The sequence below is a fragment of the Bombus pascuorum genome, chromosome 7, assembly GCF_905332965.1.
Source record: "Bombus pascuorum chromosome 7, iyBomPasc1.1, whole genome shotgun sequence".
Lineage (NCBI taxonomy): Eukaryota > Metazoa > Arthropoda > Insecta > Hymenoptera > Apidae > Bombus > Bombus pascuorum.
In genome coordinates this window covers 11884811-11912564 of record NC_083494.1, presented here as the reverse complement: position 1 = coordinate 11912564, position 27754 = coordinate 11884811, and the positions used below count along the sequence as shown (strand labels likewise).

Genomic DNA, 27754 nt, shown 5'->3' with positions numbered 1-27754 from the left:
CGAGCGTTTGTCTATGTGTACACGGGCTTGTGTGTACATGTGCATGTGCATCGAGCACCCGGTACGCGGCACGCATACGCGACGAGAGAGTCCGACGATAGTCGCCGTGCTAGAAGAGACGAGAGGACCTTCTAGACACGACAATCACCACTACGAAATTTCGAACGTTCCAGACTCTATTGTCGTTTATCGATCGTTTTTCAATGATCGTGCGTTAAAGGATGAGGTAAGTTCAGAAAAATGGTCGTAGGAGTGAGGTCGTTCGCTTGAAATTATTTTTGGATATGAAACTTCAAGATGAACATTCGAAGGTTAAAATTTTTTTCAACGCTAGGTGTATATTTTTAAACGTATGCAAAGACCAACAACCTTCTTCGAACAAGATACAACTTTTATCGATGGTAGACTTGTCGAGTATTTTAGAAATTTTTCCCAGCGAGAGCGATCTTTATTGGTTTGACTGCATAGAGCTCTTCCGGTCATCGAACGCGATAACGATCACAGTTTTCGAAACAAACACGTCCATTCATGTCGAATGTTTTCGTAGGGCTTTCACCCTCTATCTTCGTGCCGAGGTGCGGCCGCCTTCGAACGAACGACGAGTAAAAGGCACGATCACCGCGAGGACTAACGGTAACGCGGAGTCGTTTTGTCCCGATTGCGTTTAGGGAACTTTTCCATTCGACGGTAACGAAAGTACCGTGGCGTGGCCTGGCGAGCGTATAGGGACCCGCATGCGAGAGAGTGAATTTCGTCATTCCAACCATCGACGAGGAAATCTACATCCGAAAGATGTACTGTTAAGCGACCGTTCGAAGCGAAGGTGAAACGACCGAGCGGACCGTTGGGTTCAATGGAACCGATAAAACCGAGCATCGATTCGATTGCTGTTATCGACGCCAGGCGAGGCTCGTTTCGACCGATGAAAAACGACCTCGCTTCTCCGACACCGGAATTCGTATACGAACCAGCTCCAATTAGCGTTCGAGGTGGATGAACGAGGAGCTTGCAGAGGTTCGTCGAGTCGTCGAATATGATCGACGCTCGATTCGAATAGATGGCGGGTGTTCAAGGATAGCGTAGTAGTATAATTTTCGGAATGACAACGTCACTCTATTGTTTAGCGAACACTGGAGGCGACGGATTTCCAAGGGACGTAGGTAGTCGGATTTTTCTCGTCTGTCTGGAGAAGATGGACGCAGTGTTATTACGGTGACAATGCGAACGGGATGAACGTCCTGATCTCGTCACTGTCCTCGGACAATGACCTCTTGTAAAATCGTCGACAAAATTTCGCGAACGTCCCTCGCTATTCACCGATCAGACTTTGGTCGTTTCCAGTACTTGTTCGACGCGAAAGAAAGGGACAAAAACTCGAGCTCCGTTATCCGATCCATCAGTTCCCCTGAAAGAAAAGAAAAAAAATTTTTCCTGCGATGTTTAGTCGTAAGGGAAAATTAATCTCGTGGCTGTTAATTTCCAGACGCTGTGCAAAGCGGTAGGAGCGAACCGACCGGAGCAGAGTCGGTCCGAGCGGAGCGCGATTAAAAGTGAAGCCTCTTGACCACGTGGCCGGAGGTCAAAGTGGCGTAGGCAGACGTTACTCTCTTCGTCTGGTTGGCGGGTTGGTGGCCACCGCGCGGTGGAAGCGAGCCGCGAGGCTGGCAGTGGCGACGGCGGTGGCGGCGGCGGCGGTGACGACGGCGGCGGTGGTAGCGAGGCCTCGTCGAGCGGTATGGTAAGTGTGTTAACAACGTAAGCGGGGTGAACGCCCTCGATAGACCTAGACCCAAAAAGCGCTCGTTCCATGGGCAACTGCCACTGGCACTGGGTTAAGGCGAAGTCATGTGACGTGGTGCAGGCACATAAGTCGTGCACATCGCACGCACACTGGCGCAACGCCATTACTTTCACGCGTATGCGTTCGTTTCTGCTCGCATGGACGCGCACGCTGGGGTTCGTCGGCCTGACCATCTCGCGGAATGCCACGGAATTGTTTCGACACGTTCTTTTCTACGCAACATTCTACGACTCACCGTTACTAGGACGCTCGCTATTTGTCATTTTTTTTCATTTTCTTTGCTGCTCTACGACGATGGCGGATTTTGGTCAGGAAATCATTTGTCATCGCGTCGCTGACTTTTGGTTTATCGGCGTTACACGTGATTCTCGTTCTTATGGCGAACGAGTTTTATAACGGACAAAGACGTGTTCGAATGATCGAACGATAGACCGTCCAAGTAGACAGATTCTAAGCGTTTCGGAGCATTCTTGTTGTGTAATTAGCGAAAGTTCGAGATCCGAGTTCGATCGCGCGTCATCCTCGAACCTTTATGATTCATTGCTTACCGTTTGTGGCGTGTCGAAGCATTTTCCTTTCGATCGTTCATCGCCGAGTTCGACGTCACGCGATACCAATACACTTTCGAATATTCTACGAAATTTCAGAGGTGCAGTTCCCTATTGCTAACGAGGAGCGTCGTACTCTCAGTCGCGTCTTACAAATTTGGAGCGAGTCAGCACGGATCGGTGGTCTAAAGATTAAACGAGAATTTCCCTCGTTTTCTACGATTCCTGTTCTACATTTCGACTAAACGGCCGACCGCTCGTCGACGTCATTATCCGCTCCGGGCGGCCGTTGAAAGAAAACAACGATACTTTTTTCTCGACGGCCGTTCACCCCGACACCCGAACTCCACCAGCCGATAAACAAATTACAATCGACACGTGAACCATCGGGATACCGGTACATCGACCGTGTGCGAGGATCTGCTCGCGCGACAATCAACGACCATTTTCAGGTCCAATAATCTTGGGCTCCTTACCAAACTGTCTTGAAAATAGAAATTAATCCCACACCGGGATACGAATATTTCTGCCCTGTTCCGCTCTATATTCCCATCACGGATACACGTTACACGCTACTGCGATCGGTATACATCGTTCTCCAAAATCCTTCCACGAACAAGCGTTCTCCGCTAAAGCATTTAACTCCATTATTCTTCGTAATCGATTCCGTGATCGATCGAAACTAGTTGAACGAGACACGATTGCTCGTCCGTGGGTTCAAACGGAAGGAACAAAGGAAAACTCGGAAGTAGAAAATCCAAATAGCGTTTCGCATGAACTCGATGTTTGGGAGATGAGGATCGGGGCCGCCCGCTACACGATGATTATCCAGCCTCGCATAACTGGCGAGGAAAGGTATGGATGTATAGTACGTCCCAGCGGTCGGTGGATGGAAGTCCATCCTTGATGGAGGTTACTCCGGGCCATCGTCCCACATCTTCTTGGATATGAACTTGTGTCTTCGTTCGACTTGCCTCCGATCGTCTCCCTTCGCTTCTCCTTCGTCCTTCTTCCTGCCACCTCCACCGCGTCCCCGCCACCATCGTCACACACCATCGTCACCATCCTCGTCCTCCCTCGTCTTGTCTCCGTTCGCTTCTGGCTGTGTCGTGTTGCGTGTTGCTCGTCCTCGCCACCTCCACTCGGACCTAATCCCCTCCAGCAGCTTCGGCTTTTCTCCTTCTTCGGTATTCCCATCCCCTTCCTCCGAGAGGTCGATTCCAGTGGCGTGAGTTACTCGCGATTCGGATTCCGAATGCCGATCGACGGAGAACTCGGGCTGCCCTTCGTTAAGGTAGCTCGATTAACGGAGATCAAGGGATCGATCAGACCACGCGATCATCCCTGTTCCTGTCGGTGACGTAAAAGTCGAAGAACTTCGATTAGGATAGAAGAACGTAGTCACTTGCGATCGATAAGTTAGAAGAAAAAGATCTGTAGATAAGTTTGATACGAAGAAAGTAAGTTTGAGAAGAACACTTTCGGTTAAATGTGCTTACAGATATTCCCAGAACTGTTTTCAATGATGTATCGATTAAATATCACCGTAAATCGGATCTTTATTCCACGATGAGACATCGTACGGTGAATTGGCCAAAATTATGCTAACTCTGATTCCTGAGAAAGAATGAGTTGTCACTAGACTGGGAGTAGGGATAGAGATCTAGCACAGGAGGATGGTGAACTGCAGATAGATTTGGCAATTACGTTGTTTTGAAAGTGAAAAAGGCAATGACACCCTTAGAAATATTTTTAATTCGATGCTACGTTTGCTGGCACCGAATGAGTTTGTCGCTGTTACGCGTGTTAACATCATTAGCGTCGTTCCTGCTGTCGGCAACGAACATCGTCCCGACTTGTGCAGGAATACCGCGGAAGGTCGACGGACAAGGTAGCGCGACCTGGATTACGCTCGAGTTATCGGTTTCCTCGCACTTTGTCGCTCACAGGGTTAAAGCAATCGCTTCTCGCGATTCTGAAAAAGAAAAGACGAAAGAGGCAGCACTCTTGCATCTCTTCTTCGATCAACTCGATCGACGCGGCTGGTGATCGATGAGCACATCCTGATCGGTGATCTCAGTCCTCAATCTCATTTTCTATCGACGCTGACGGATCCTTTGAAATTCTTTCTACCTGTGAATCATCGGGCAAATTTCGTGTGATTCTAAATACATGATCGTGGAGGAAATGATAATGCAATGGGGGAACATGGATAACGAAGGATTCAGCGAACAGAGGCCAGGTAAACGGCCCGAACGTTGAACCGACGAATGACCTCCGACAACAACGGCCTCCGTTTTCGGTGTCGAAATCACCGCCGCGCCAGAATAATGCCTTTACGGCTTCGTGCTTTCGACTTTTACGACTGATCGTTAAACGAAACTCCTCCTCCATACTCGAGCTTCCGAGCTTGTTCATCGGTTACAGAGAAAACAACGATCTCTGTCTCCGGAATTTTTTCGATGTCTAATTGTCTCGTGAGATTTCGTTGGAAAGGATGTTTCTTCTTAAGGAGTCATGGACAAATACGCTTAGTCACTAAGAACGACTGTAACAAAAGCTTGAGAAATTTATGCTCAAGATGGAATTTCCAGCATAATAAAGTTTAACAATGTAGTAATGAAATAAAGTTTAAAGAAAACGTAAAGGGCAAGAGCTATGATATCTTTTTTCTTTCAAAAATGTTCTATGCATTCATCCTGTTCTGTTAAAGTTAATAGATCCATTATCCGTAATTTTAGGAAACTCGGAGCTATAGACAATTCTGAAAACGGATCCGAAGGAGAAAGGGGGTGACTAGCTGCGTCGACCCAATAAGACCGAGGGGATTTTCAGGGACACCGGTTACAGAAACATCACGACAGCTCATGGAACTCTGAAGAGGAAAGGGGAAAGATGATGGAAAGAGTAGGGAGGAAGGAACACGGTCGAGAGAGGGTCTCTATGTGTTCGGGACGCGGTCGAAGACACGAGACACACGGCGACCGCTCGTTACATAAGTAAGGTAAAGGATCTCCTCTTCTGCTCTCCTTGAGCCGATCCACATCCGCGATTATGCCACTTTCCATCGACCTCGCTTCACCTCAACTCGCCATACACCGACGGCACGTGTGTACAGTGTACGTGCAACGGAAGCTCGTGATTTTCTTTATGGACTGAATTCGGAACTTCGTGAAATCGATCGACGGGGATCTTGGACTTCAGGGAAAGGATATGCTTGTTTTAAAAAATCGAAAGGCATCGAACGATAACTTTTTACGATTAGTTGAACATCAACTACTCGAAGATACTTTACACCGATCTTTTAAACGGATGCTTTGGAAAATGAAACTAGTTGAGTATGAAATCGGAAATTCGAAAATAGAAGATTAGATATAATACTGTATTTTATCTCCGAAATAAAAGGAACTGTGTCACTTTTTCTCTGGCACACTCAGAGAAAAGGAAGCTGAAAATTATGCCGACCTATTCTGTAGCCCTTGCTACACGTTGTCCGGGAAAATGCTGCGGTGCGAAAAGGATTTATTAAATTTCCCGTTTTTTTTCTCTCGGACCAGAAACGGTTTTAATTAGATACCGAAATTTGTACTTTGGTCTATCTACTTCCTTCTCTTTAAAGCAAAGATGCTTCTCAAAAATTTGCCCTGCCTTTTTCTCGTTGTTCCCATTACTCTTGCACGATTCTTTGCAAACGGAATTCTATCGGCTGTTGATTCACCGTTAACGAAAATTAACCGCCCGAAAACATTCTTTGTTGGTATCTGTGCGGAGAGGGATCAAAGTAAACGAAACTTCGTGGAGAATAAAGTGCAGCGAACGAATCGGCGGTAATCGAACTGGCGTCATTTTAGCACGCGGTTCCGTATTATGTAAAGCGATTCGCATCGGCGGAAGACGCGTCTTGCTTCGTGGACCAATTTGTTACGTCCACGGTTTTTACGAAACACTCATTCGCCGCGCTGGTCCGTTTTATTCTTTCCCCTTCCATCCTTTTTGCTTGCCATCGCGATGTAAAGTTAATTGGCGTAGCGCCGCGCGGTTACTCGATTTACATGAGTTTTAATTAAGCGACTGCGTTTGCTCGTCTCACAGCAAACGAAACCTACCGGGCCACGTGGAATTTTTGAAGTAATTGTTATGTGTTTTGCACGCCTTGCCCTGCCGAGGTATGAAAGAGGGGTTGGGCAGATACAAATCTTCAAGATCGTAAATTCGCTTTTTTAATGTTACACCGCGAGGGCTATCATTCTCGTAATGGCCTCTTTAATTCACCAGCATATTTTCGACAATTACTACGCTCTCTCGTTTGCTCTCCTCATCTTTTGCCTGACGTAAAAATCGTTTCCCGTGATCGTTGAGGTTCCTTCGAATAAATGGACACTAGATCTTTTTATAGTCGGATTATGGTTCCCCGTGTGAGATCGGTGACATTGATAGGTCGTCGAACTTCTCGAATGACCTTGCCTTGGCAAGTATAGCGGTACGGTGAAAAGATTCATAGGCAAGTAAGTTTTCTCCTACTGAACGAATAAAACAGAAATATTGTGTTTGGTATTATCATTTCTACACTTTAGACGATAAATAGATACAGTTACATACCTTTTTACGTTTCGTTTTTATTAAGTTTGTTCGTTTTTTTAGTACTTTGCTGTGACATATATTAATTGTTTCAATCTTTTACATTTAGCGCGGTTTGTTCCCATTCGACGAAACGGTATGGCCATCTGGCGGTGAGAAAGCTGAACTAAAATGTCACTTATAAAATGCTACTACGCGAGTACATCTCGTCTGTAATGGAATCTTATATAAGTTCGTGTCACATATCTTAGTCATTAAAAAATTAGAAATTCTGTTATGCTACAGATACAGACAAGGTACAAAATAGATGTGACATGCAATACTTTTGCCTCGCGTTTTGAGGACTTCCTGATTCTCTTACCATTTTCGTGTCACATGCGATGTTATCGATTCGATATACATATATACATAGTAGCGATTTGAATAATATAATACATAATTTACTAGAAAGAATTGGATAATTTACATAGAAAGTTTTCGAACTAGTGTGCAAGATTTGTAAATGATCCCAACCAATCAGGAGTCAGCTAGGCGAAGATTTGGCGCTGAATGACATTATACAGCGAAAAAGTGAGAAAAAATGATCTATACGATTATTAGGTTCGTTTAACTAGTACGTTTTTATTTAGTACTTTGTTAGATATTGTTATAGTGAAATTACCTGAGTATAGCTAACGTGTTCTCCGAATATTATTTAAACGGACGCGTTACCAGTCTTCTATTTTTCTATGTTATTATAGTAAAAGTATGTTTTTAAGAACGAAATGTAATATTTTGCATATTTTGTTACAGATTCTGCATAGCATTTCCCCTTTTGTTGGGAGGGACGTAGCGGTATCTCAGCTTTAAGTATGTAAGAATTTTCACACTGTATCCCAATTAACTTTATTCTCCTATTTTTCCATAAGAATGTAACATTTTATTTTGTACTTCGTTTCATTCTATTGCTTGTATTTTACGACATTATTACTTCAAACTTTCAAATTAATTAGCATTGTCATTGAGAATAAATTATAATACTTTATGCTTTGTTACAAGTTTCTTTCGGCCTTCGCTTCTTCCGTCGAATTCGGCGATTCTGTCTTGATGACGCCTTGATCATGGCTTCCCTTGCGCCACAACGATATCGATGGCAACGTTCTTCGCATTTAATCGTGAGTCACATGCATCTTTGTTTTTCTGGTCACTCAATCATGTCGTAGAAGAAAAGGTCCGAATGGACACGTGTGACCGATTACGTATAATTTTTGATTAGCATGATGACCGCAGGTATTTATTATATCCATGAATAGTAACCTTTTTTATTTATATTTTATTTTTTGGTTGAGAGCAGGTTTTCTTGCGCATCGCGTTTTTAAATGTTGATGATCAATGCATCAATATGTATGTCAGTATAATATTTACATACTACAATATAAACAATCTGTATAATAGCATAGTAGTATAATAGCATATAAATAATTAATGTATGTATAAAAGATTGAAAATTGCAGAATATATTCATTATAAATATTTATAAAACCAAATTATATTCAATATGATTATTTACAAAGATTAAATGTCCATACAGCATATACTATATGAATATTGAAATAAATAGCGAAATGGCTTTGTTCAAGTATTTTGTAGTGGAGAAGTCCGATACACTCAAACTTCGTTAGCACGAAGATTTTAATTATGATCGAAATTATTATAACGCTAATGATGATTACATTTCATTTTATTTTCTATTTTACTATAGCGTGGAACAACATTATTATTTAAGTTGTATTTTCAACATAATTTTAGTGCAATTTGGAATATGAAATATGAAGTCATTAAGTCTAATTTTGTTCACTCGTTAAGGTGTATCAAATTTCACGTGTAAGCAGACACTTCGCGACAACAAGATTTCAGAATCAAAACAAGTTTTGAGTCATTCTTCGTGCTTCAAAGGCTTTGACGACGAAATAGCTTCAGTATGTTTCTCTTAGATAGTATTTCAGTTAGAATTATTGATATAAATGTTATTTGAAAATTAATAAAGTAAAGTAAAATATAGAGTTAGTAAAATTTGAATGAAATAGGAGTATTATCCCTTGACGTGCAAATTGTAATTGTCATCTATATGTTTAGCCTAGAATCTTCAGGTTTAACCCCTTCCATGTTCATTGCCAGCACTTCACTCACCGACTCAGGTACTGCCGGAAAGGAGAAAGACAATGGGTACGATGACTAGTTCATAAAATTAATAATTTCTCAGTAACTGATGTTGCGTGTATATCCTGTATGACGTATTTTATACTCTGCGTGTGTGTCTATGTGTGTGCGGCTAGGCCGTGGAATTGCGTTGTTTCTCAGTCCTCATTACATTCACTATAATCTAAAATAATTAAAGAGTTCACAATTAGTGACGTAATTAGAACTCACAGCTAGATCCACGATTAAATACCTACAAAGAATTAAATTAATTAATTAATAAAACAAAAAATATGATTATTACTGTCAAATTACAATGATATCGTGCAAACTTTTTAAGGATGTTCGTACTTATTATTGTAATTAAAACTGAAATTTATACGTGTCTTTATCATGTTCAATGCACGTCGATAACGCCTTCGTCAGACAATTTCAGGAAGATGCTACGTAGATTAAGGTGTGAAAATTGTGAGAACCGTAGAACCAGTATGCCGATGTGTTCATTTTGTCATTTTTTAAATATACAGTTAAGTGAGATAAATAGGATACTTTCCGGTATGACCGTTAATTGTAGATGGGACTAGACACGTTGGTACAATCCCTGATCGGGTTAGAGTTAGGCGCATTTCCATGTGTTTCAGGAAATTTGATTTGGGAAATCGACGGTGAATTACGATGACGGAGCATGCCATTTATCTCTGACTTTGCCTGTCAATTTTTCAAATTTCGTACATTTTCAAACAAACGTTCATGTATTGTTGGAGCATACACACGCGAACGGACAGCAATCACTGTGCGACGTCCATGTGCATTTGAATTAGCTTCCTCGATTTATATTTTTATTTTACATCATACCTGTGACAGCATGTTCCTGCTCCTGAATCATTTTATGTTGTTTGACCAGTAGCTTCCTATATAGTTATGCTAGAATGTTATTAGTGTTGCAAATATATAAATCTGAATGTATAGGTTGATAATTATTACTGTTGCGCAAATAATTGCTATATAAAACCTTTAGATCTCCGATAGATAGGGCTTATAAACATTTACATTTGCAAAAGGTATGGTTTATGAGCCTCTAGATTTGTAAAAGGGTAGGACTTATACAATGTTTTAAATGTCTTGCAAGAATCTTTATGGAATCAGTAAAGCGAGATTCGAGTGGTATTTAAAAATACGTAAAAAGATATCCAAGGTTTTAGAAGGTATATTCATCCTACACACCTGTTCCCTTGCCCTTGTTATACTTGTATAAATTTACAATTAGGTAGCTTGTGTATTTGAATTGAATTTATAGTTAGCAGTTAGAAGCAAAAAGAGAATTTTGAAGTCAACTTTCACTATTATTTCCATCTTGGAATTTCTATGTAATTAAGTGAATGGTAAATGAAAGAGCTTCTGTAAATAATTACATTTATTTATTTATCAATTTCACAGTATAACAGTGTATACGATACGCTGAATATAGAATAATCTCTGCTCTTTATCGTTTACTAATTAAGGCGATTAGTATGTGAGTGATCGGTAAGAACATATATTATATAGCACGTGTACTTTTTATTGGTCGTCACGATATTTTTTTTCGCTTCTTCTTCTTTCGCTTTCCTTTTATTTCGTTATAGAGGTACGCTACCGTTTGTTAGCCTATTCTCTTGCACGTTTGTCCTTTCTCTTCTCGACGGTAACACATCTCTACCAAGTACCGTATCAACAACTAATTATTTTTCGTAAGACGTTAGTTTTTTTTTTTTTTTATTTTTATGTACTCGTGCGGATAAGGCCACAATTAGTGATTTTCCGCGTGTGCGTGTCGCACACTCGTCCGGCATGCGTGTGTGGATGCGTGTGATTCTTTTTCTTTCTCTTCCTTTTATTTATTTTTTTTTTTCAATTTTTTATCATTTTCTCCACTTTGATGTGGTTAATGCAAAAAATGCTCGCGAACGTATATCGCGGATACGCGAGATAACAAGATCATTTCGATCCTTACTGACTTTCTTGTTCGAGAAAAAGTACAACGATCGAACATGAAGGTCGATTGCATTTAAAATTCGCGTTTTCACGCATTTGCGAATATGTGCACTTGTGGGCTCGTGTGAGAGTTAAAATCGTTCCGAGACTAACATAGGAAAGATAGAAATTTAGTTACAACCGTTGGAGTAATACAAATGTAAAATTTGTACGTTAAAAATCTCGTACATTTAAGAGCCCTTGAATTTGAAAAATTTTGAATTTTTCTAACAACTGTGCACCCGAGCCCCGTCGTTTTAATTAGTCGTTCGTTATACTCGAATTTTGCACGAGTCTTACTGTACAATATCGCGGAGCGATAGATAGAGATAGAGATAGAGAGAGAGAGAAAAAAGGGTGCAGTTTTCGCGCGTGTTGGGATTCGCGTTAGTGTGTACGTGTGTGATTGTTGGCGATCGTGTTCGTGTGTGTACGTGTGAGTTTAAGTTAAATAAAAATAATATTATCATAGGTATATCAAATTTAATTCCGTAAGAATATATAGGATCCATCTGTTCTTCCTTTCTTGTCCCTGTCGTTTTACTTTTACTCCTCGCGTTGATCTTTGTCGTGCGTTTCTCTATCATTGTACAAAGCGAAAAGAAAGAAACAGTAACGTTAATAACACCACGACAGTACGTAGCTTCGTTCCACTTCTAAACACACAGCTCGATAACTTGACGACAGTAACTATACTGATTAAGGCGGTTTGATTCTCGTACTTTTCAAGGCATAATCCTTCGGTTTCTCCAACGCGCTTCTCTGCGATAATTTTTACGTTTGTTCGATTTTAATTTCCTTTGTCTCTTCGGCTGTTACGGCGCGACGGAGAAATCGGAATCGCGAGTGACTAAAATGACCTCTAAAGACTACGAAGCTAGGAAGTACCCTCGTTTCTGCTCGCGTTCTCTGCTTCGAGATAATATGCTCAGAAACTCGGCATTATTACCGAGCCGATCGAGAAGAACAGAGAGCTTTCCGACCAATACGAAAAAAATCGTCGCGGGATGGTGTCTGGTTTTTCAATAAAAAGCACCGCGTTTCTCAACTATGAGCACGTATACATACGTATAACGATATATATGTATATATATTATTATACGTATGGGAGAAAACACGGTAATTTTTATCGCGTTCGAGAGATGGTGACTAAACTATCCAATTATCCTTCTGCAATTATGTTAAAGTTGGTCGACTTCTTTCTTTCTTTTTCTCGAAGCGAACTCTTCCAGTTGTTTCCAAGGGAAGGTTTCTTAGCGAGGATATTATTCCCGTATATAGACTGGACACCGTAGACCCTTGATAATTCTCGTTTTCTTACTCCTTTTCCCTCTCCCCTACTTCTCGTTCGTTCTTCTTCGCTCGATGTTTCACTACCCCTCTACATCAACTTCATCTTGGCGCAATCAGGGCAGATAATGTCTTTGCCGTCGGTGATGAATCCACGACCAACCAGCGAGGTCTTGCAACCCGCGCAGATGAAGCAATCGTTATGCCAATGCCTGTCCTCGAAAGAGATGAAACGAGTTCCGCCAATGCCTGAAATACACGGGCAACGAATCAGAAATTTATCCCCTTCGGCAAGAAAATCTTCTAAGAGTTAAAAGAACATCGCGAGTGATAAAGTTTATCGCATTCGCAAGAAGAAACAGAGATAAATACCTGTAATCGGTTTGGAGCAGGCGGTGCATCTCTTGGCGAACAGTTCTCCAAAGCAATCGGCGCAGTAGGGCTTGTCGTCGCGGGACGTAAATCGCTGGCCAGCCAGTGAATTGTTGCAGTTGCTGCAGGTGAAGCAGTCTCTGTGCCACGGTTCGTTCTTATACGTTACGCCGCCACTGGTGATAATCTGGAACGATAAGATCCCTTTTATCTATCCATTCTCTATCCGAGAACACATTCTAAACGAACTTTCTTCGCCAAACGGTTAAACAGCACGAGAATTGTTCGAAGAGATAGTCGTTTGCTGAACTAGAGATATTCGTTAAAACACGCGAACAATCTTCTTGCTTATAATGCGCGAGAGTTCATCGATTTACCTTGTTGCATTTAACGCATCGGGTGGCGAACTTGTCCTCGTAGCACGCAGCGCAATAGATCTCTTGCTCGCGCGGAATGAAGCTCTTCGTACCGATCGGGTTCTTGCAGACAACGCAGCAGAAACACTTCTCGTGCCACTGCCTGGTCTTGTACTCCATCTTCTTGGTACCTAGGATGGGAAAAACACCCTTCAGACCTCGAAACTTTCCCCCGAAAGAACAATACCCTCGCGTAATATCACGTTCCCGCGAAATAATTATAAAGCAACGTGAAAGAGGTGGAATATTGTAGCAATGTCTAGACGATCGGTCTGTAAGGGTGAAAGTTTGCAGCGTAGGGTGCATTTTGCGTTTGAACGATCGCGTGCGGCACCCGACGAGCTCGCATGTCCGTCTTGCTCGTGCAATTCCAGGGAGATGACTTTCCGACAGCTCACCGATAAGGAATCGTTCTTAAAGGGAAGGCAATCTGGTAGAGAAACGCGATTCGAACCGAGGGTCGTTTCGAATTTCATCTTCCATTCCTAGAGGAATTTGATTTTATTGGTGAGAAGTTATTTCGACCGACTTTCGTGACGATTGGTCGTGTTTGTACAAGAAGTAGGTTAGAAAGTTCAACGAGACAGGTGTAAAAAGTCGCGCAAAACCGGAAGATCGCCGGCGTAGATAGGTGTCATCTCCCGCAATGCGGTTTTAAAGTTTCATGCACGGAACTTTCTAGTCACGGCTGTTAATAATCTGCATAAGATGGCTCGCTGCACTCATTCAACTCGATCGTAGTCATTTCTATCGACTAACAGAAACCTACAACCGATAGCTACCTTTTCCGCGATACCTTTACCTACAACTTCGCTAAGAACTTGACTCGCATATTCATGACCAAATTTATTCCAAGTGGTTGTTTTCCCCGGCACGCGCGGAGAAGGAGAAAATAAATTTCGCTCTGGTACACCGATCGTAACGTGTAATTCCACGATCGACGAAATTACCGGGTTGCGAGCGAGCTCATCACTGGTCCTCTATAATTGGCCAGATCATCAAGTCCCACGCTTACGATCTTTCGCTTTCCGTTTACGTGAGAAGTCGCGCGAGCTTCGAGTCGCTTCCTTTCTCGTAGTCACGATGAACACAGAACCGAAGTTTATGATCACGATCCGTCACAATCCTACGAGTGGTTACGCGTCCACTTTTCAATCGCCTTCCTCCGCTATGATATCACAGAATCAAGAGCTGTTTACTAATCGTGACAATCAAGACACTTCGACGAGTCCGAGTTGAGTTTTTTACCAGCCGCGGAATCTTCTCTCGTAGGCGTTCCGACATTTCTCTCGCTCCTTAGCTCCTTCCTCTTTCTTTCGCCGCACCAAGGGCAACCCGAGTTAACGATGACTCGCTATTCCGAAAGGTGATCTAATAGGACTTAGAAGAGGACCGAGTGATCAGTTAAATAATACCATTTGTGGTCCTCGAAGTTTCATGAATCATCGGTTTCAAAGTCTTTCGACACCTACCATGTTTCCTACTTTCTTTACCAGCTTTAATTCCTTTAAATCTTATCCATTTGCTCACATTTTTTAGGAAACTTTCTCGCAGTTCTTGCGCTTACGGAAAAGCGGTGGAGCGATGAAGCGTAGAAAGAATCGACGAGGCATACCCAGCTCCGCTCGACCATCTGTTGCCAGCAACGTCAATATAATCAACGCTTTATCATCCACCGCGTGGTCGTTGATAAATGAACAGCGCGCCGTTACCGGTCCCATAGTTTCCGATCAATCAGTCACTGCGAATTAGCCTGTCTCTTGTAATGCCCGTTCGAATCAAGTCTATTTCCATTTATCGGGATCTTGGATCTACACGTGGACGATCGCATGCCTAATTTGCGCACAGAAGGAGGCACAGCGTCGAATCACGCTGTAATAGCAGAACAAGTTTTGGTAATAGTCTTTCTTTTCTTTTTCTTTTTTTTGATATCGTAGAATACAATAGCGTTCGAGACGTAGAAGAGATAGAAGAGCTAATCATCCGAGGCAGACGCTATTGTATTCAAACGGAGCTCGTGTATGGGAACCGACGAAAATATAGGTTGAGAGACCGGCAAAAGGTCCTAATTACGAGTTGTGCAAAAGGTTCTGGGGGAGAAACGAGTAGCAGGAACTGTAGCCCGTGTATTTTTTGGCCGTTTGCCTCCCGATATAGATAGCCTAGATTCCAGTGGTCCTCGAAAATGAAAAAAGCAACAGCTTTCCATGCGCTATTCCTCTGGTCCACCGTGAGTCAGGAGAAGGCTTGTGACGTCACTTGGTCCGAGCAATACCTCCGTATATGTATAAAGTCTGATGGTCCAAGGCCGGCGATGTGGTAATATCGCATTATACATGTCGCTTTAGCTCGCTCGTTACCACTGTGTTTCATCGGTCTGATCGACTGTGAAAAATTGCGCGTTCATTCGTATCAGAATAATTCGGAGGAGCGGTTAACCGTTAACTGACTGTTTCCGATGTTTTTACCAAACTTTCGTCGAGATCGTGTCCGGAATCGGCTCTTTTATCCGAAGGATCGAAATAGATTGGCGAAAACCTCGTGTGATTCGAGTATTTCTGGAAACAGCTAAGCGTCGATCCGCTAACCGCAGGTCGAAGATTACAGAGTCTTGAAATCGAAGATCGTTAACGCGGTCGTTCCGGATTTTACGAGATCTCGAATCGGCGAGGTTCTGGTAATCCGTTGAAAGCGGCGATTCTCGGCCACGTCAAGTCTAAATATAAATTCACCGACGAGGAGAACACCGGGCCTCGGACTTTCCAGATCTACGCGAGCGCTCCGGGACTAACAGCCACGAGAATTTGGTGAAGCGAACACGTGAAATTCGACGCGGCTCAGGCTTCACGACGCGTCCCTTCATAAAGCGTTATTAGTTATTGTGCAAGAGAAAAATATAGAACACGGTGGCCGCATCCGGCCCGTTTTTAAATCATTCGCCGTTGCACAACGGACTTGAAACGTTACATAAAACTTTACTCTTCGTCGTGTCGTGCCTACGACAAGCCTCGAACGATCAATCTCGCCACGATTGTTTTCCCACGTCTCCTTTCTCGCGAGCAAACTCGAAATCGTTCTTTTTCTTACTCTATCGGGGATTTACGAGGCGCTAAATACGTAGTTGATAACGGCCGAGGCAGATTGCGCCGTGATAAGAAAGTAAGAAATTTACCTCGATAGATATTGATGCATCTAACAACAAGCGTGAATGACAGTCTAGCAACGAATTACATCAGTTGTATTAATAGGACTTCTTATCTGCGTGCACGATTTTTTAATCGAGTGGTTCATTTTGCTCGGATCTATCGATCGCGGGTGTCCGCCCGATCTACTTGTTGTCACCGTTTCGATCGATCCACGCAGGAAGAACGAACCGAGGAAAAGTCGCGTTTCACGAGGATCTTTTTCTTTTTGCCAGAGTTCGCGAACATTCGAATGAACGACGGATGACATCATTATTTAATCGCAACGAACTCCAAGCTGTTTTGCAATTGACCAACGACAAATTTTGTCGCATGCATTACGCGACGATGCTGGACTTCGTTAGATGGATTTGCATTATGAATTATCCGCAAACAAACCAAACACCAGTATCGTCCTTCAAATAAAATAGCTTCTGTTGAACGTTAAAGTTAAAAGTAACTAGAAGAGAAAAACGAATTTTCCAGGAAATGTTGAAACGTTCATTAAGTGACACACGTGTCGCGACCGCAGCCGGAAGTATCGAACGTTTTATTAATCCCACGACACAGTCGATCACGATCGTATAGCTATATTAATCATAAAGCTTGAGTGTACGATTAGCATAGAAACCCGTCTGTTTGGTTTCCTACCGCGTCTCTGGGTGATTATCTCTTCTCTAAACACGCGCTTCGCAAACACGTTTCCGTCTTTCCCGCTAGATTTCGTTAGACGTTTTGTTATAGTCTCGACGTTATTTACGATTTCTTATTAAGAACTGTGTGGTTGATCGAGTCGCGGACAATTAACCTGATTCGCTAAGCAAATGTAGCCACGGACGATCGAATTGTGTGGCCGTGCTCGTGTTTCCACATAAGGTCACGGTTCCCTTCGAATTCCCTCTTTTCCTCGGAGCCTATTTTTCTTTCTCTCTCTCTCTCTCATTCCGTTTTCCTTTCTCTGTTGCACGATTCGTCGACTGTCCGTTCGATCGGATAGTTTATCGCGGGCCGGTTGCGCGACATCGACCCACGATCGGCGTGCCGATGTCGACCTTAGGAAAACTTGAGAACGGAACCTTATTCGTCGCCCCCGCGTACATCGCGTGGTTTTGCAACGTCCTCCAAGATCGATCCGGAATGTCGGACGCGATACTTCCCAGAACGTTTTGTTTTCGTCCGAGTTGTTAAACAAAAGATCATTGAAAAATAAGAAAGAACGTCGTTTAACATTTTCGTCACCTGGATCTGCCTTTTTCGGATCTCCCAGCAGACAGTCTTTGCCGAGACAGCATCTGAACTTAGGGTCACCCTCCATTGAAAACATGCTGAATATCGCGATATCCTCGTCCTTTTCTTTCGCTCTTCTTATCCTGTCCTCGCCCACCTTCTTCGTTTGCAGGTGCAGCTTAGTGGATAACCGTTCGCTCAACGTGTCTGTGGCCATCTTTCTCTTCGTTTCTTTTTCTCACGAGTCTTTTAACTTCCACGACAAAACGTTCACTGAAATTTCGATATCGCGATGGGATATAAAACACCGCCCCTTAGATCTCTCACCCTCGATCGCGCAATACTAAAAGAGTTTACACTAAACAAGCTGTTAAACTGTCAGACATAGGACGCATATCGTTGTCGTAAAGAATAAAAGAATCGTTGCTTCTACTATCGAGAAAGTTGTAAAAGTCAAAGAGACGGTCGCAAGTGCCAAGTATTTTTATACCGGTGTCGTTCGAAGTAAAAGCATTCGAGCAAGATATCTGACGTTTGTCCGAGATCAGACGTGTTGCGAGACGTGTTTACACCGTCGTTATCCAAAGTAAAAGCGTCCAAAGAATAAAATACGATGCGTCTACTATCAATTTTCTGAAGCAACGCGTGTCAAGAACCGATCGAGAAGTGAGAAAATCAGGAGCTAACCTACGGGAATCGGAAGAGAGCCGGATTGACGCGCGAACACGATTCAAACACGACGCAAATACAGCGTCTACGGAGAGTAGAAGCTAAGGAGAAGAAATCGGCCGATCGTGCGATTGGGCCGGAGTCTTGCGAGCCACTGAAGCAACCGAAGCGAGCCCCCTCGCTGGACTCACCGTGCACACCGCGAGCACGCGCAACGTGTCTTCTACTCCGCTGATAAGTTCGCCTTTCCGCTCCACCAGACCCACTCTCCGCCATCCTGGAGCGCGTCCGCGAATATTTATATATTTACGCAGCACGTTCGCTCCAGCCCAGGCCCGGCCTCGTTCGTCGAACCGGCTCCTTTTCGTCTCTTTCGAGATTCATCCGACCATCTCCTCTGTCAAGTACGTCTAGCATCGTCACAGATGCAGAAGCGAGGAATCGTAATTGACGCGTGCATTAATCGATCGAACGACGGCACGTTTATTTCGATCGTTTAGACTTCGTGACATTGATGGTTGCTTCTATAAATGCAGTTTGCTTCTTTCGGCTTAAATGATATGCATTAACCTCGAAGTTAACAGGCGCGCCGATCGCTTTAGCTGCGGTAGTCATCGGTTTTACATCTCGTTTGTCACGACGTTCACAAAGGGGAAGGATTTCTTGCCGTATACGAACGATTTTCTCTGCACGATTACGCCACCGAGTACCGTGGTGATTAGCGCACGGGCAATTAGTGGCACGGAACTTTTAAACTTCTTCTTTTTCCGACAACCAGATTATTATTTCTGCAGCGCAATAGCCAAAGAAACGAATGACAAAGTATTTTGCTTGAAGAATGAACTAATCGGCCGTGATTCATCGAAAGAATTGAGTCGATTAACACGTTCTCTGATAAGCGACGTCAAACGCCAACAGAATGCGCTCAATTCACGATCGTCGCGTTAGTTTAACCTTTAGTTGGTCGTACTCGTTCGATCAAGTTATTGATTCTTCGTCCTGTAATCTCTCGTTTCTTTTAATGGTTGAATAAATAGCGGTATCTTTATCGTAGATATCTCGAGACTGCGTTGTAAAACTCAGTTACTCGTTAAAGATACTCTATGTCAAAAATTTGCAAAGAGCGAACTTTTCCGCGGAAAACCAGATCGCTCGAATACGGCGCATTTCTTTTTCACGAAGTTCATTCGCGATGCACCACGCTAGATATCGCGATCCGATACGCGCGGTTCGAAAGGTCGAGCCGTATACGGACACGCGGTGGTACCGAGTCATTTTCGCAAACGATTCCTCACCGATCCAGTAACTATCTGTGCCTCTCTTAAGATTTAACGAGACTCCCACGCGAGTCACGTAAGTCGGAACCAGTCCATCAGAGGCACGAACCTCGTTCGCCAAATCGATCATCCATCCTAAGCTCTTAGCTTTCTCCTCGACAGTTTCGTTTAAACGTATTCGAAGCTAATTCGTATTCTCCGAATTTCGTTGCCATACGATTTTACTTGCACGGTGTCTCGTTCAGCTTGTAGCGTACTTGACCGAATTACCAACCCGTAATGTTTCAGCGGAAGTAGCTGCCCTCGAGCGAAGAGCTACCTTTTCCCAAAAAGAAACAAGGGGAACTAACGTTTAATCGTCGGGGCTCTTCCGAGGTCTACGATTCTCGAGGAATCAGCGGCTCGTTAACAGAGGCTCTCACGTTGTCGTCCCAATTACCTGTGTAGTGGCCTGAAGCATGGTCGCCGAGGCACGCGTGAATCACGCGATATATAGGTCGCGGTGCGCTCCACCACGCCGTCTGCGATCGCCGAAGGTTGCGAGGCGACAAAGCGATAAGTCGTTCGGAGATTGCGTTCCGCGCTTGTCGAAAAAGGTCGCGCGCATAATTGCTCGACAACCTTTTTCGACCCACTTTCCCGCTTCTCGATTCGAAACCCGCCAGAGAAATCGTCCAACGCGAATTTCGCTCCGTGACTTTCTTCTAAAATGCAATCGAACATCGATGTCTGCCGGGTCCAGAAACAAGACCAGGTTTGTCGTTTAAAATACGTTTCAATAGGAAACGAAATTTTTGGAAAAATCCAAAGAACCATCTGGACACGAGCTTGAGAATCAGAGATCACAGAAGTTTAAGCATTTCCTTTCCCTTTGAAAAGGATCGCGATAATTGGTTCGAACCTTGACTCGATTGCCTTAATAAGAAACGCCGAATGCGAGATCTATACTGTTCGTGTGTCGCACTCGGGACCGTGAGTCATTCCTCGGGGGTCATCGCTGCTGGAAAACAGGTGGTTCGATCGATCGTCTAGACCGGACCTCCTATAGTCGGCCGGTGGTGAACGAATTGGTTATTTCGGGTTACAACGGCGGTCGTATTTTTATCGCTGTTCGAACAGCGTTCCTTCGAATTCAAGCACTCGACAGGATACGCGTTAAAGAAGCGTTCTGCTATTTCTGCGGTCGAAGAAATTGGTTTCAAGTTACGTACCAGCACGGAAGATTTCGCCGCATCCATCGCAACGGCTGGCGAATTGGGCGTCGTAGCAGTTGCCGCAGTAGATCTTGTCCACCTTGCTACCGAACTGTTTGTCCACCAAGGACACTCTGCACCTGTTGCAGAGGAAGCAGGCCTCGTGCCAGTGCTTATCCTTGTACGACAAATCCTGCAAACGATTCGTCGCCAATTATCGTTTGCTCGCTCTCGCCTTACGGAGGTGATAATCGTTTTCGTTTCGTGTAACGAACAAGCGACGGACAGGTTGCGAAATGAAAATACGCGAATGGGAAACGAAAAACAGGATCTCGCGAATTACACGCTGGACGAGCGGAGGAAAACATCGATTATATTTGACGCAGCGGCCTTTGCGATTATAAGGAACTCGCTTTAGATCCAGCGTCGCCTTAAGCAAATAGATTCGTTGTCAGTCAGTCGTCTTGCCTTTTAGGCTCGAGTTACACAAGCGTTGTGACGACGTTCGTTGTGACGGAAGTTGTAGCTACAGTCACACGAGTGTTGGTTTTGATCTTCGTAATTTTCTCATATCAGTACGCGTATCTAGTATCCATACGTAGCTAAAACTCACGATTAATCCGAGATGACTAAAAGATGCATTTTACACGATCTATGATGCATTCAGAACTGACGAAAAGAAATTTTTTGATTATCTTCGCATGTCGCGGTCGTCGTTTGACTAATTAAAAGAACTGAGAATATAAAACAAATTTTCTGCTTGGGTACCACCGGGTTTGTGCTAATTCTTATACAGGGTGCGCCGTTAGAATCCGGACAAAAGAAGTTTTGTGCAGAAAGTTGTTTATTTAAGTCAATACACAAAAACACATGAAAATGTTGTTATATCTCATTTAAAGGGTCCTTGCTGAGAACTTTTATTCTATGTAACCACCCTCTGCCTCTATGACCTGCTCTATTCTTGCTCTAAAGCGCGAGCACGCTGACTTCAACTGGTCGCGTTTAATTGTCGCGAATTCTGACTCGATAGCAGCTCGTAGGGAGTTGACGTTGGGGTGCCTGCATTTATTAGTTTGTCTCTCGATAACGCCCCACACGTAATAGTCCAATGGGTTTAGGTCGGGACTGTTAGGAGGCCAGAAATCTTTCGACCAAAACATGTCCACATTGTCAGAGAGCCAATTTTGAACAAGATGACTTGTGTGAGCAGGTGCGCCATCTTGTTGAAATAAATACGGCCTTCCAGAAGCCGTAATTTCCATCCACGGCTTTATTACTGTCTTCAGGACCTCCAAATAAACCTCCTTTGTGATTCTTTCGCCTTTTTGGAAGAAGTGCGGAGGCATGACGTCGCCCTCACTTGAGACAACGCTCAAAACGTGAACACTTGCTGGAAATTTGGTTTTGCCCACAACAAAATTAAATTACCGTCGATCTTGGGTAGCTAAAGAATTTTATAATTTCGACCGGCGTTCTCCCGGCGCGAAGACTTTCTATAATCGCCGCTCTTCTATCGTATTCCGGGTTTTGCTTAACGAGTTCTGTCATTTTGAGGTTATAGAAGACTTATTGACATATTTAACTAACTTCAGAGTCAATCAGCACAAACATCTGAATTCTAATATGGTGGGAACTACAAATTGAATTCTGTCCGAATTCTAACGGCGCACCCTGTAGATCGTGTTTACACATTACGGATATTAACCCGCCGTTCGTGTGTCCAGTATTAAAGGAAAAGAAAACAACAACGTTCGTGTCAAATCTGACCAACGTAGCTCGTGTGACTGATCTTATGCAAAACGATAAAACGTAACGACGGACGTTGCAACGTTCTACTACGTTCCGACGACCAACATGCGGATACAAATCATCGAATTTAGAGAGAGAAACGCGTTTGTATCGAAATGAAACGCGAGTTTCCATTCCGGGATCGATTACAATCGCGAACTTGTCGACCTTTAAGCAATGCTACTAGAGCAGTGTGTCATTCCGGTGAGGAAAAAGATACGCGGATCCTTGGATGTTTGGTTCGCTACGCGAGAAGATAATTTTCTATCGAGTTGGCAAACATCTTCTCGCGTGATATCGATTTGTCACGAAAACCGGCCGGCGAAATAACGCTGTTCGTGGTGCGCTTCTTCTGGTTTGGCTGGCCAAGTAGGAGGAATAACAACGACGAACCAGCGAGAAACGGAAATAAGCAGGCACCTGCATCATCGTTTCTATTTCTAGGAATGAGTAAATCAACGCCCATGCTCGTTCGTATATTGCCACCTCGTCTTGTGATCGTACACGAACCGATAATTACCGATTTTTGCGCCACGTCCGACCGGCTTTACTTCGAACCACGTAATTCTTCGATACGGCGAAGGTCTTTCGATTTTTTTCACGCGTGGAAAGGGTTGGAACGATCGATCGACGAGTGCCGTGTGCCGCGAATCTAAATTTAGGGGAAAACTTTGGTTTTCCGCCCGGTTGGATCGTATCCAAACCCACGTATCGTCGTCGTTTCGTGAAATATCTCCGTTTCTATCGGGCGCGTGTTCGCGATACCACGTATCGAGAGAAAAATTGAGCGTTTGGGCGATCGAGGTCGGTGAGTCAACGCGTTTATCGCTGGGAAAATAGGATCGCTAGATATCGGAAATGAAACCGCGATATACGTACCTTGGAGTCGATACCGATGATTTTGTTGCACTCCTCGCAGCCATTAGCGAAAACGCTCTCGTAGCATTTGATGCAGTAGGGGTGCTCGTCCCTGAGCACGTAACGCTGCCCGGTCAAAGATTCGTCACACTGCCAGCAACAGAAGTGGCCGCTGTGCCAGTCCTTGTTCATCGCCTTCGTGTACTCGCCACTGAAAATCAACTGGAAACGAAAAACGCGACCTGTTTAGAGACGATCGTTCCCGCCAGGTTTCTCTCGGAACGCTCGTTAGACCCGATCCCCTTAATACGTTAAGGCAATCGAACGATTCCATGGAACAAGGAAAATGTCGCTTCAAAAGCGACGTACTTCTCCACGACAATTTTTGGCAACGCGAAATATTCGAGAGGTAGTTTCGGCTCTGTCTAATTTATACGCGACAACTTTGTTTCTCTTTTCACGATAAATCTCGTGGCATGTATGACGATATGAATTCCAGATACGCTCTTCTCACAGCATCGTTTTCTCTCGTTTTTTCGTCCGACGAAATTTCCCACCGACCGAACCGCAAAAGTTCCTCGCAATCTCTCTCTTTCATTGCTCGGTGCTGCAGTGTCTAGCGTATCTGCGACGGTGTTGCGATAGATTTGCTGGTTATATGTACCTTGGTTGAGTGCTGTTGTATGTGCTGGCTGAGTATTTTTTGTACGGGAACATATAATCGTGGCGTAAAGAAAATGCATAACATGTATCGTACGAATTACGCGGCGCTCTCGATCGTCGATCGAGAGGATCTCGCGTCGCGAACCTCTACTCCCATGAGAGAAGAGCGCCTCTCGGCACGAGAAGCTGGCCAATTACCCGGAAATTTCTCAAAGTGAACGTGTTTTGAAAACATTACCAAATCTTTCGAACTCTCGTTACTATCGGAGCTCGTTCCTATGTAGTTCGTTAGTTTAATGGCTCGTTACTTTGGAACGGTAAGGAGGAAACAACCAGTGGAAGGGGAGGGGGCGACGAATCGACGAACCGACCGCGGCAAACGTAACCATGAAATTTCGCTATCGAGGTAAAGTAGGTCGAGCCGGAAAGCAAATACAGCTCGCGACCAAAAAGCTTGCTTTCGTCCGTTGCCGAAATGGATCATCGATTTTTCTCGTTTACCGCGAATATCGAGATTCGCGTTTGTCTTTCACTCATCCATGTTGAAACTTGGATCAACGACGAAAGAGGCAAAAATTTCACGTGGCAACGATCGAGTTAGAAAATCGCGCGAGTTCACGGGTGACGGCCAAGATCTCGTTTCGCGAGGCTTGCGATCGCAAACGGAAAGCTCGTGGCTGAGAAAAAGGGGATCGTCGAAAACGTGTTCGGGCCGATCCGAGTTAGATCTGCAGCCAGCACATACTCTTCGATGGCGTGGTGATTCTGCGTGCTGTCGACCTCGGTGATCGTGACCTCGGCGTTCTGATCGTGGCTCTCCCTGCGCTTCGTCGTCTTCTTCACTTTGCGAATCTTGCGCTCGGTGGTCGTGAACACTACACCGTCTACTTCCGCCATCGTGTGCTACTCGTTGAAGCTTGTTCCGCGCGTTTAACAATCTCGGTCGCGAGAATACTCTCGAATGTCGTCTCACGAGGAAACGAGGAGAAGAACCGGGAACCGGACGTGTAGTCCAGGAGAAGAGACGAAAAGAAAGACGAACGCTTGGAGCTTCGGAAACGAAGAAGGCTGATTGGCGCCTCTATGAAAATGTAAAACCGGAGCGTAGTCGGAGTGTTCCGTGTGTAGCCAGCAGCTTTCGAGCTTGCGAACTGACTGAAATCTAGGATCGTCGCGCTCCGGGCATCATCATATCGGGACGCTATTTTCGGCGTCCCGACGACTCCAGAAACTCGCCGCGCGCGTCCGCCACCCTCTTCCCCCATCCTCCTTTTCGCTCTCTTCTCTTCCCTCTTCATCTTTCCTAACCTTCTACTCCTTCTTTTCCTCCGTTACCTCCTCCTCGTCGAGATTCTCGATGCAGTGTGCCGGGTGCAACTTCTCCACGACACCCCTCTTTCTCTCTTTGACTCCGTTGTCCCCCTCTTTACTCGTTGCCATTCGACTCGTTAGCGGTCGATCGCGACAGGTTACAGGTTCGCGGCAACGCCGGTCCGATTCCTTGAAATCTTTCCCTTTTTCTTCATTTTTATTTATCTTTTCTCGATAGCGATATTTCTGGACACTTTAACGTTGTCTCATCTATCTGTCCGCTCTCGACGAGACGAGAGAAATACAGACGATTCGATTTGTGAATGATCAGCAGGACGATCTTCGAGTATCGCTCTATATATTAGCTCATTCGATAGATCAAATTAAATGAAATTATACGTTGCTTTCTGTTTGCGATCGAATTCGTTCGATAAGTCTCGGAATTGGGAGCAGTGGTAGCGTGGTAGATAATTTCGTCGATGAAACGCAACTAGGTAATCGACGATCAACGAATCGGATTGTTGCTTCACGGTCGATGGAATTGGATTTTTTCATAATCTTTCCGATCTAGGTTAGAGATAGGATCGACGCGAAAAAATTCTTATCGATAAAGCCATTTGTAAACTATTGCGATCTATAGAGATTCATAGGAAAGGTACGAAAGCGTCATCGATCATTCACGATCGTTTCTTGAAACATCGACAAGTTGATCACGTGCCAAACAGGTGGTTCCTGGTTGACGCGGGATGAAACTACGCGAAAAATAGAACTGGCCGGAAAAATAAAGAAGAAGTCCACGGTGTAATTGGATCGGAATGTTCCGCACATCACCAATTCGTGTGGCCCACCCACGTTCCGCATTCTCATCGTCACTGATACCTCTTTCAGCCGTGATTATCAAACTCGACCAGTGATTCGCGTATTCTGGTCCGGTTTGGAAATCGTAACCATGGCCGACGAGAGAGAATTACGGGAACACGGCCATGGTAGATTTAGGCGGTGGTCTCGATTTCACGGTTTCACGGTAAATCGCCATTCCATCATACAGATATTTCAGGAACGCCGGCCGTTTTATAAATAGCTGGAAAATGAAAATCGCCCGTCACAGGAGGATGTGATCGCCTACGCGGATTGAGAATCGTGGCGGGCGGTAACATAATATCGGCCACGAGGGGTCCGGAAGAGGGACGATTAAAAATATAACGCCGCTGAAAAATCGGGTCGACCAAAATAGTGGAATATCACGAGGATTCTTTTGGCGATGAGCTTCTGGTCTACCAGCGATCGGTTTGAAAACGTTTATGGTGATCGTAGACGTTCGACGATCAGCGATAGATCGCTGATGTCCGTTTAATACATTTTCATGATGTACATTTTCAACCTTAATTCTGTTCAAGCACCAACCAGGAAGATTCCAGGACGACCAGGTAAAAGTTAGTGTCCTCGTAAATCCCATAAACGTTCGTAAAGGGAAGCCCTGAGAAAGTGTCGCGTCTGAGGTAAACGACGAGACACGACGAATGCGATGTATAGGTATATTATTTGCAGGCGAGTACGAGATTGATATTTTGGGAGACCCCACGCGAGGCACACGGCACCAATGAACGAGCCAGAGAACTGTGAGTATTTCGTACGAAATTGGGATCGCGTTTTCTCACCCCGTCTCCTTACAATTTTTTTCCCTCTACAACGTAAGATTCCAAGATTTTGGGGATAACAATAGCGGGTCCAAGATCGTCAGTGGCCTCGGCCAGAGTCGAGGCTGAGGGATATTATGCAATCGTCGCGACGCGTCAGTGGCAAATTTTCTATCGTTTCATGTTGGAACCAGGTGGCATTTGTTTTTTATTTCACGTAGAATGAATCTGATACCAGTCGGCGAGTAATTTCGCGCACCGCCGTTGTCTCGCGGCCAAAAGCGATTCGCCATTAGTTTTACGACTTCGTCGCCGCTATTCCAGGTCGGCTATTTGACAAATAACGAGCAAGAATTCGGTACCATCGGTGAAAACACGAGTCACCGTGATTTGTGAGTATACCGTCGTTGTTTCGCGCGATCTCGTTTGTACACGCACCTTCTTAACTATTTAACGCCCTGGTTGAAAGTTAATAAAATCTATTTTATAACTGTAATCGTGGTTAATACGCAAAGTTTAAAAGCTATTGCGATTGCCGAGTGTTACACGAAACAAGAACGATGACGGTGATTAGATGGTCAGTGTTAGTGAAAAAGAATATTCGATAACGCGACTCCTATCAAATTGTCTCGAATTCAAATCCCCCCCCTAGTGGGGTTGGAAATTAATTTCTCTGTTTTTCCTTTACAGCTTTTGGTGTATTAGATTTCTAACAGTCAGCAATTAGTAATTTCTTTGAAAATAAATATTCCTAGG

General features: G+C 44.2%; 2 protein-coding genes across 14 annotated transcripts in view; one reads left to right on the top strand and one right to left on the bottom strand.

Annotated features, from left to right (window-relative positions):
* LOC132908779 (protein FAM76A) overlaps positions 1-9660 on the top strand; it is a 46706-nt gene extending 37046 nt beyond the window's left edge. Inside the window, exons 7-10 of the transcript XR_009658414.1 lie at positions 1484-1738; positions 5091-5353; positions 7720-7780; positions 7966-9660. The gene's annotated coding sequence lies outside the window, so the exon portion shown is untranslated. The remainder of the gene's footprint in view (positions 1-1483; positions 1739-5090; positions 5354-7719; positions 7781-7965) is intronic.
* Positions 9661-10501: 841 nt separating this feature from the next.
* LOC132908755 (four and a half LIM domains protein 2) overlaps positions 10502-27754 on the bottom strand; it is a 73759-nt gene continuing 56506 nt past the window's right edge. For 9 of the 13 annotated variants that reach the window (XM_060963053.1, XM_060963047.1, XM_060963054.1 and 6 more), the window contains 5 exons: positions 23409-23609; positions 20760-20934; positions 13155-13324; positions 12778-12964; positions 10502-12654 (listed from right to left, as the gene is read on the bottom strand). In XM_060963053.1, the coding sequence (XP_060819036.1) occupies positions 12497-12654; positions 12778-12964; positions 13155-13324; positions 20760-20934; positions 23409-23609 (891 nt within the window). In that variant the 3' untranslated portion in view covers positions 10502-12496. Of the gene's footprint in view, positions 12655-12777; positions 12965-13154; positions 13325-17614; positions 17876-18289; positions 18443-20759; positions 20935-23408; positions 23610-24051; positions 24221-24795; positions 25239-27754 lie in introns of those variants that run through there. The other 4 variants (XM_060963056.1, XM_060963057.1, XM_060963060.1 and 1 more) reach the window with 4 other exon arrangements.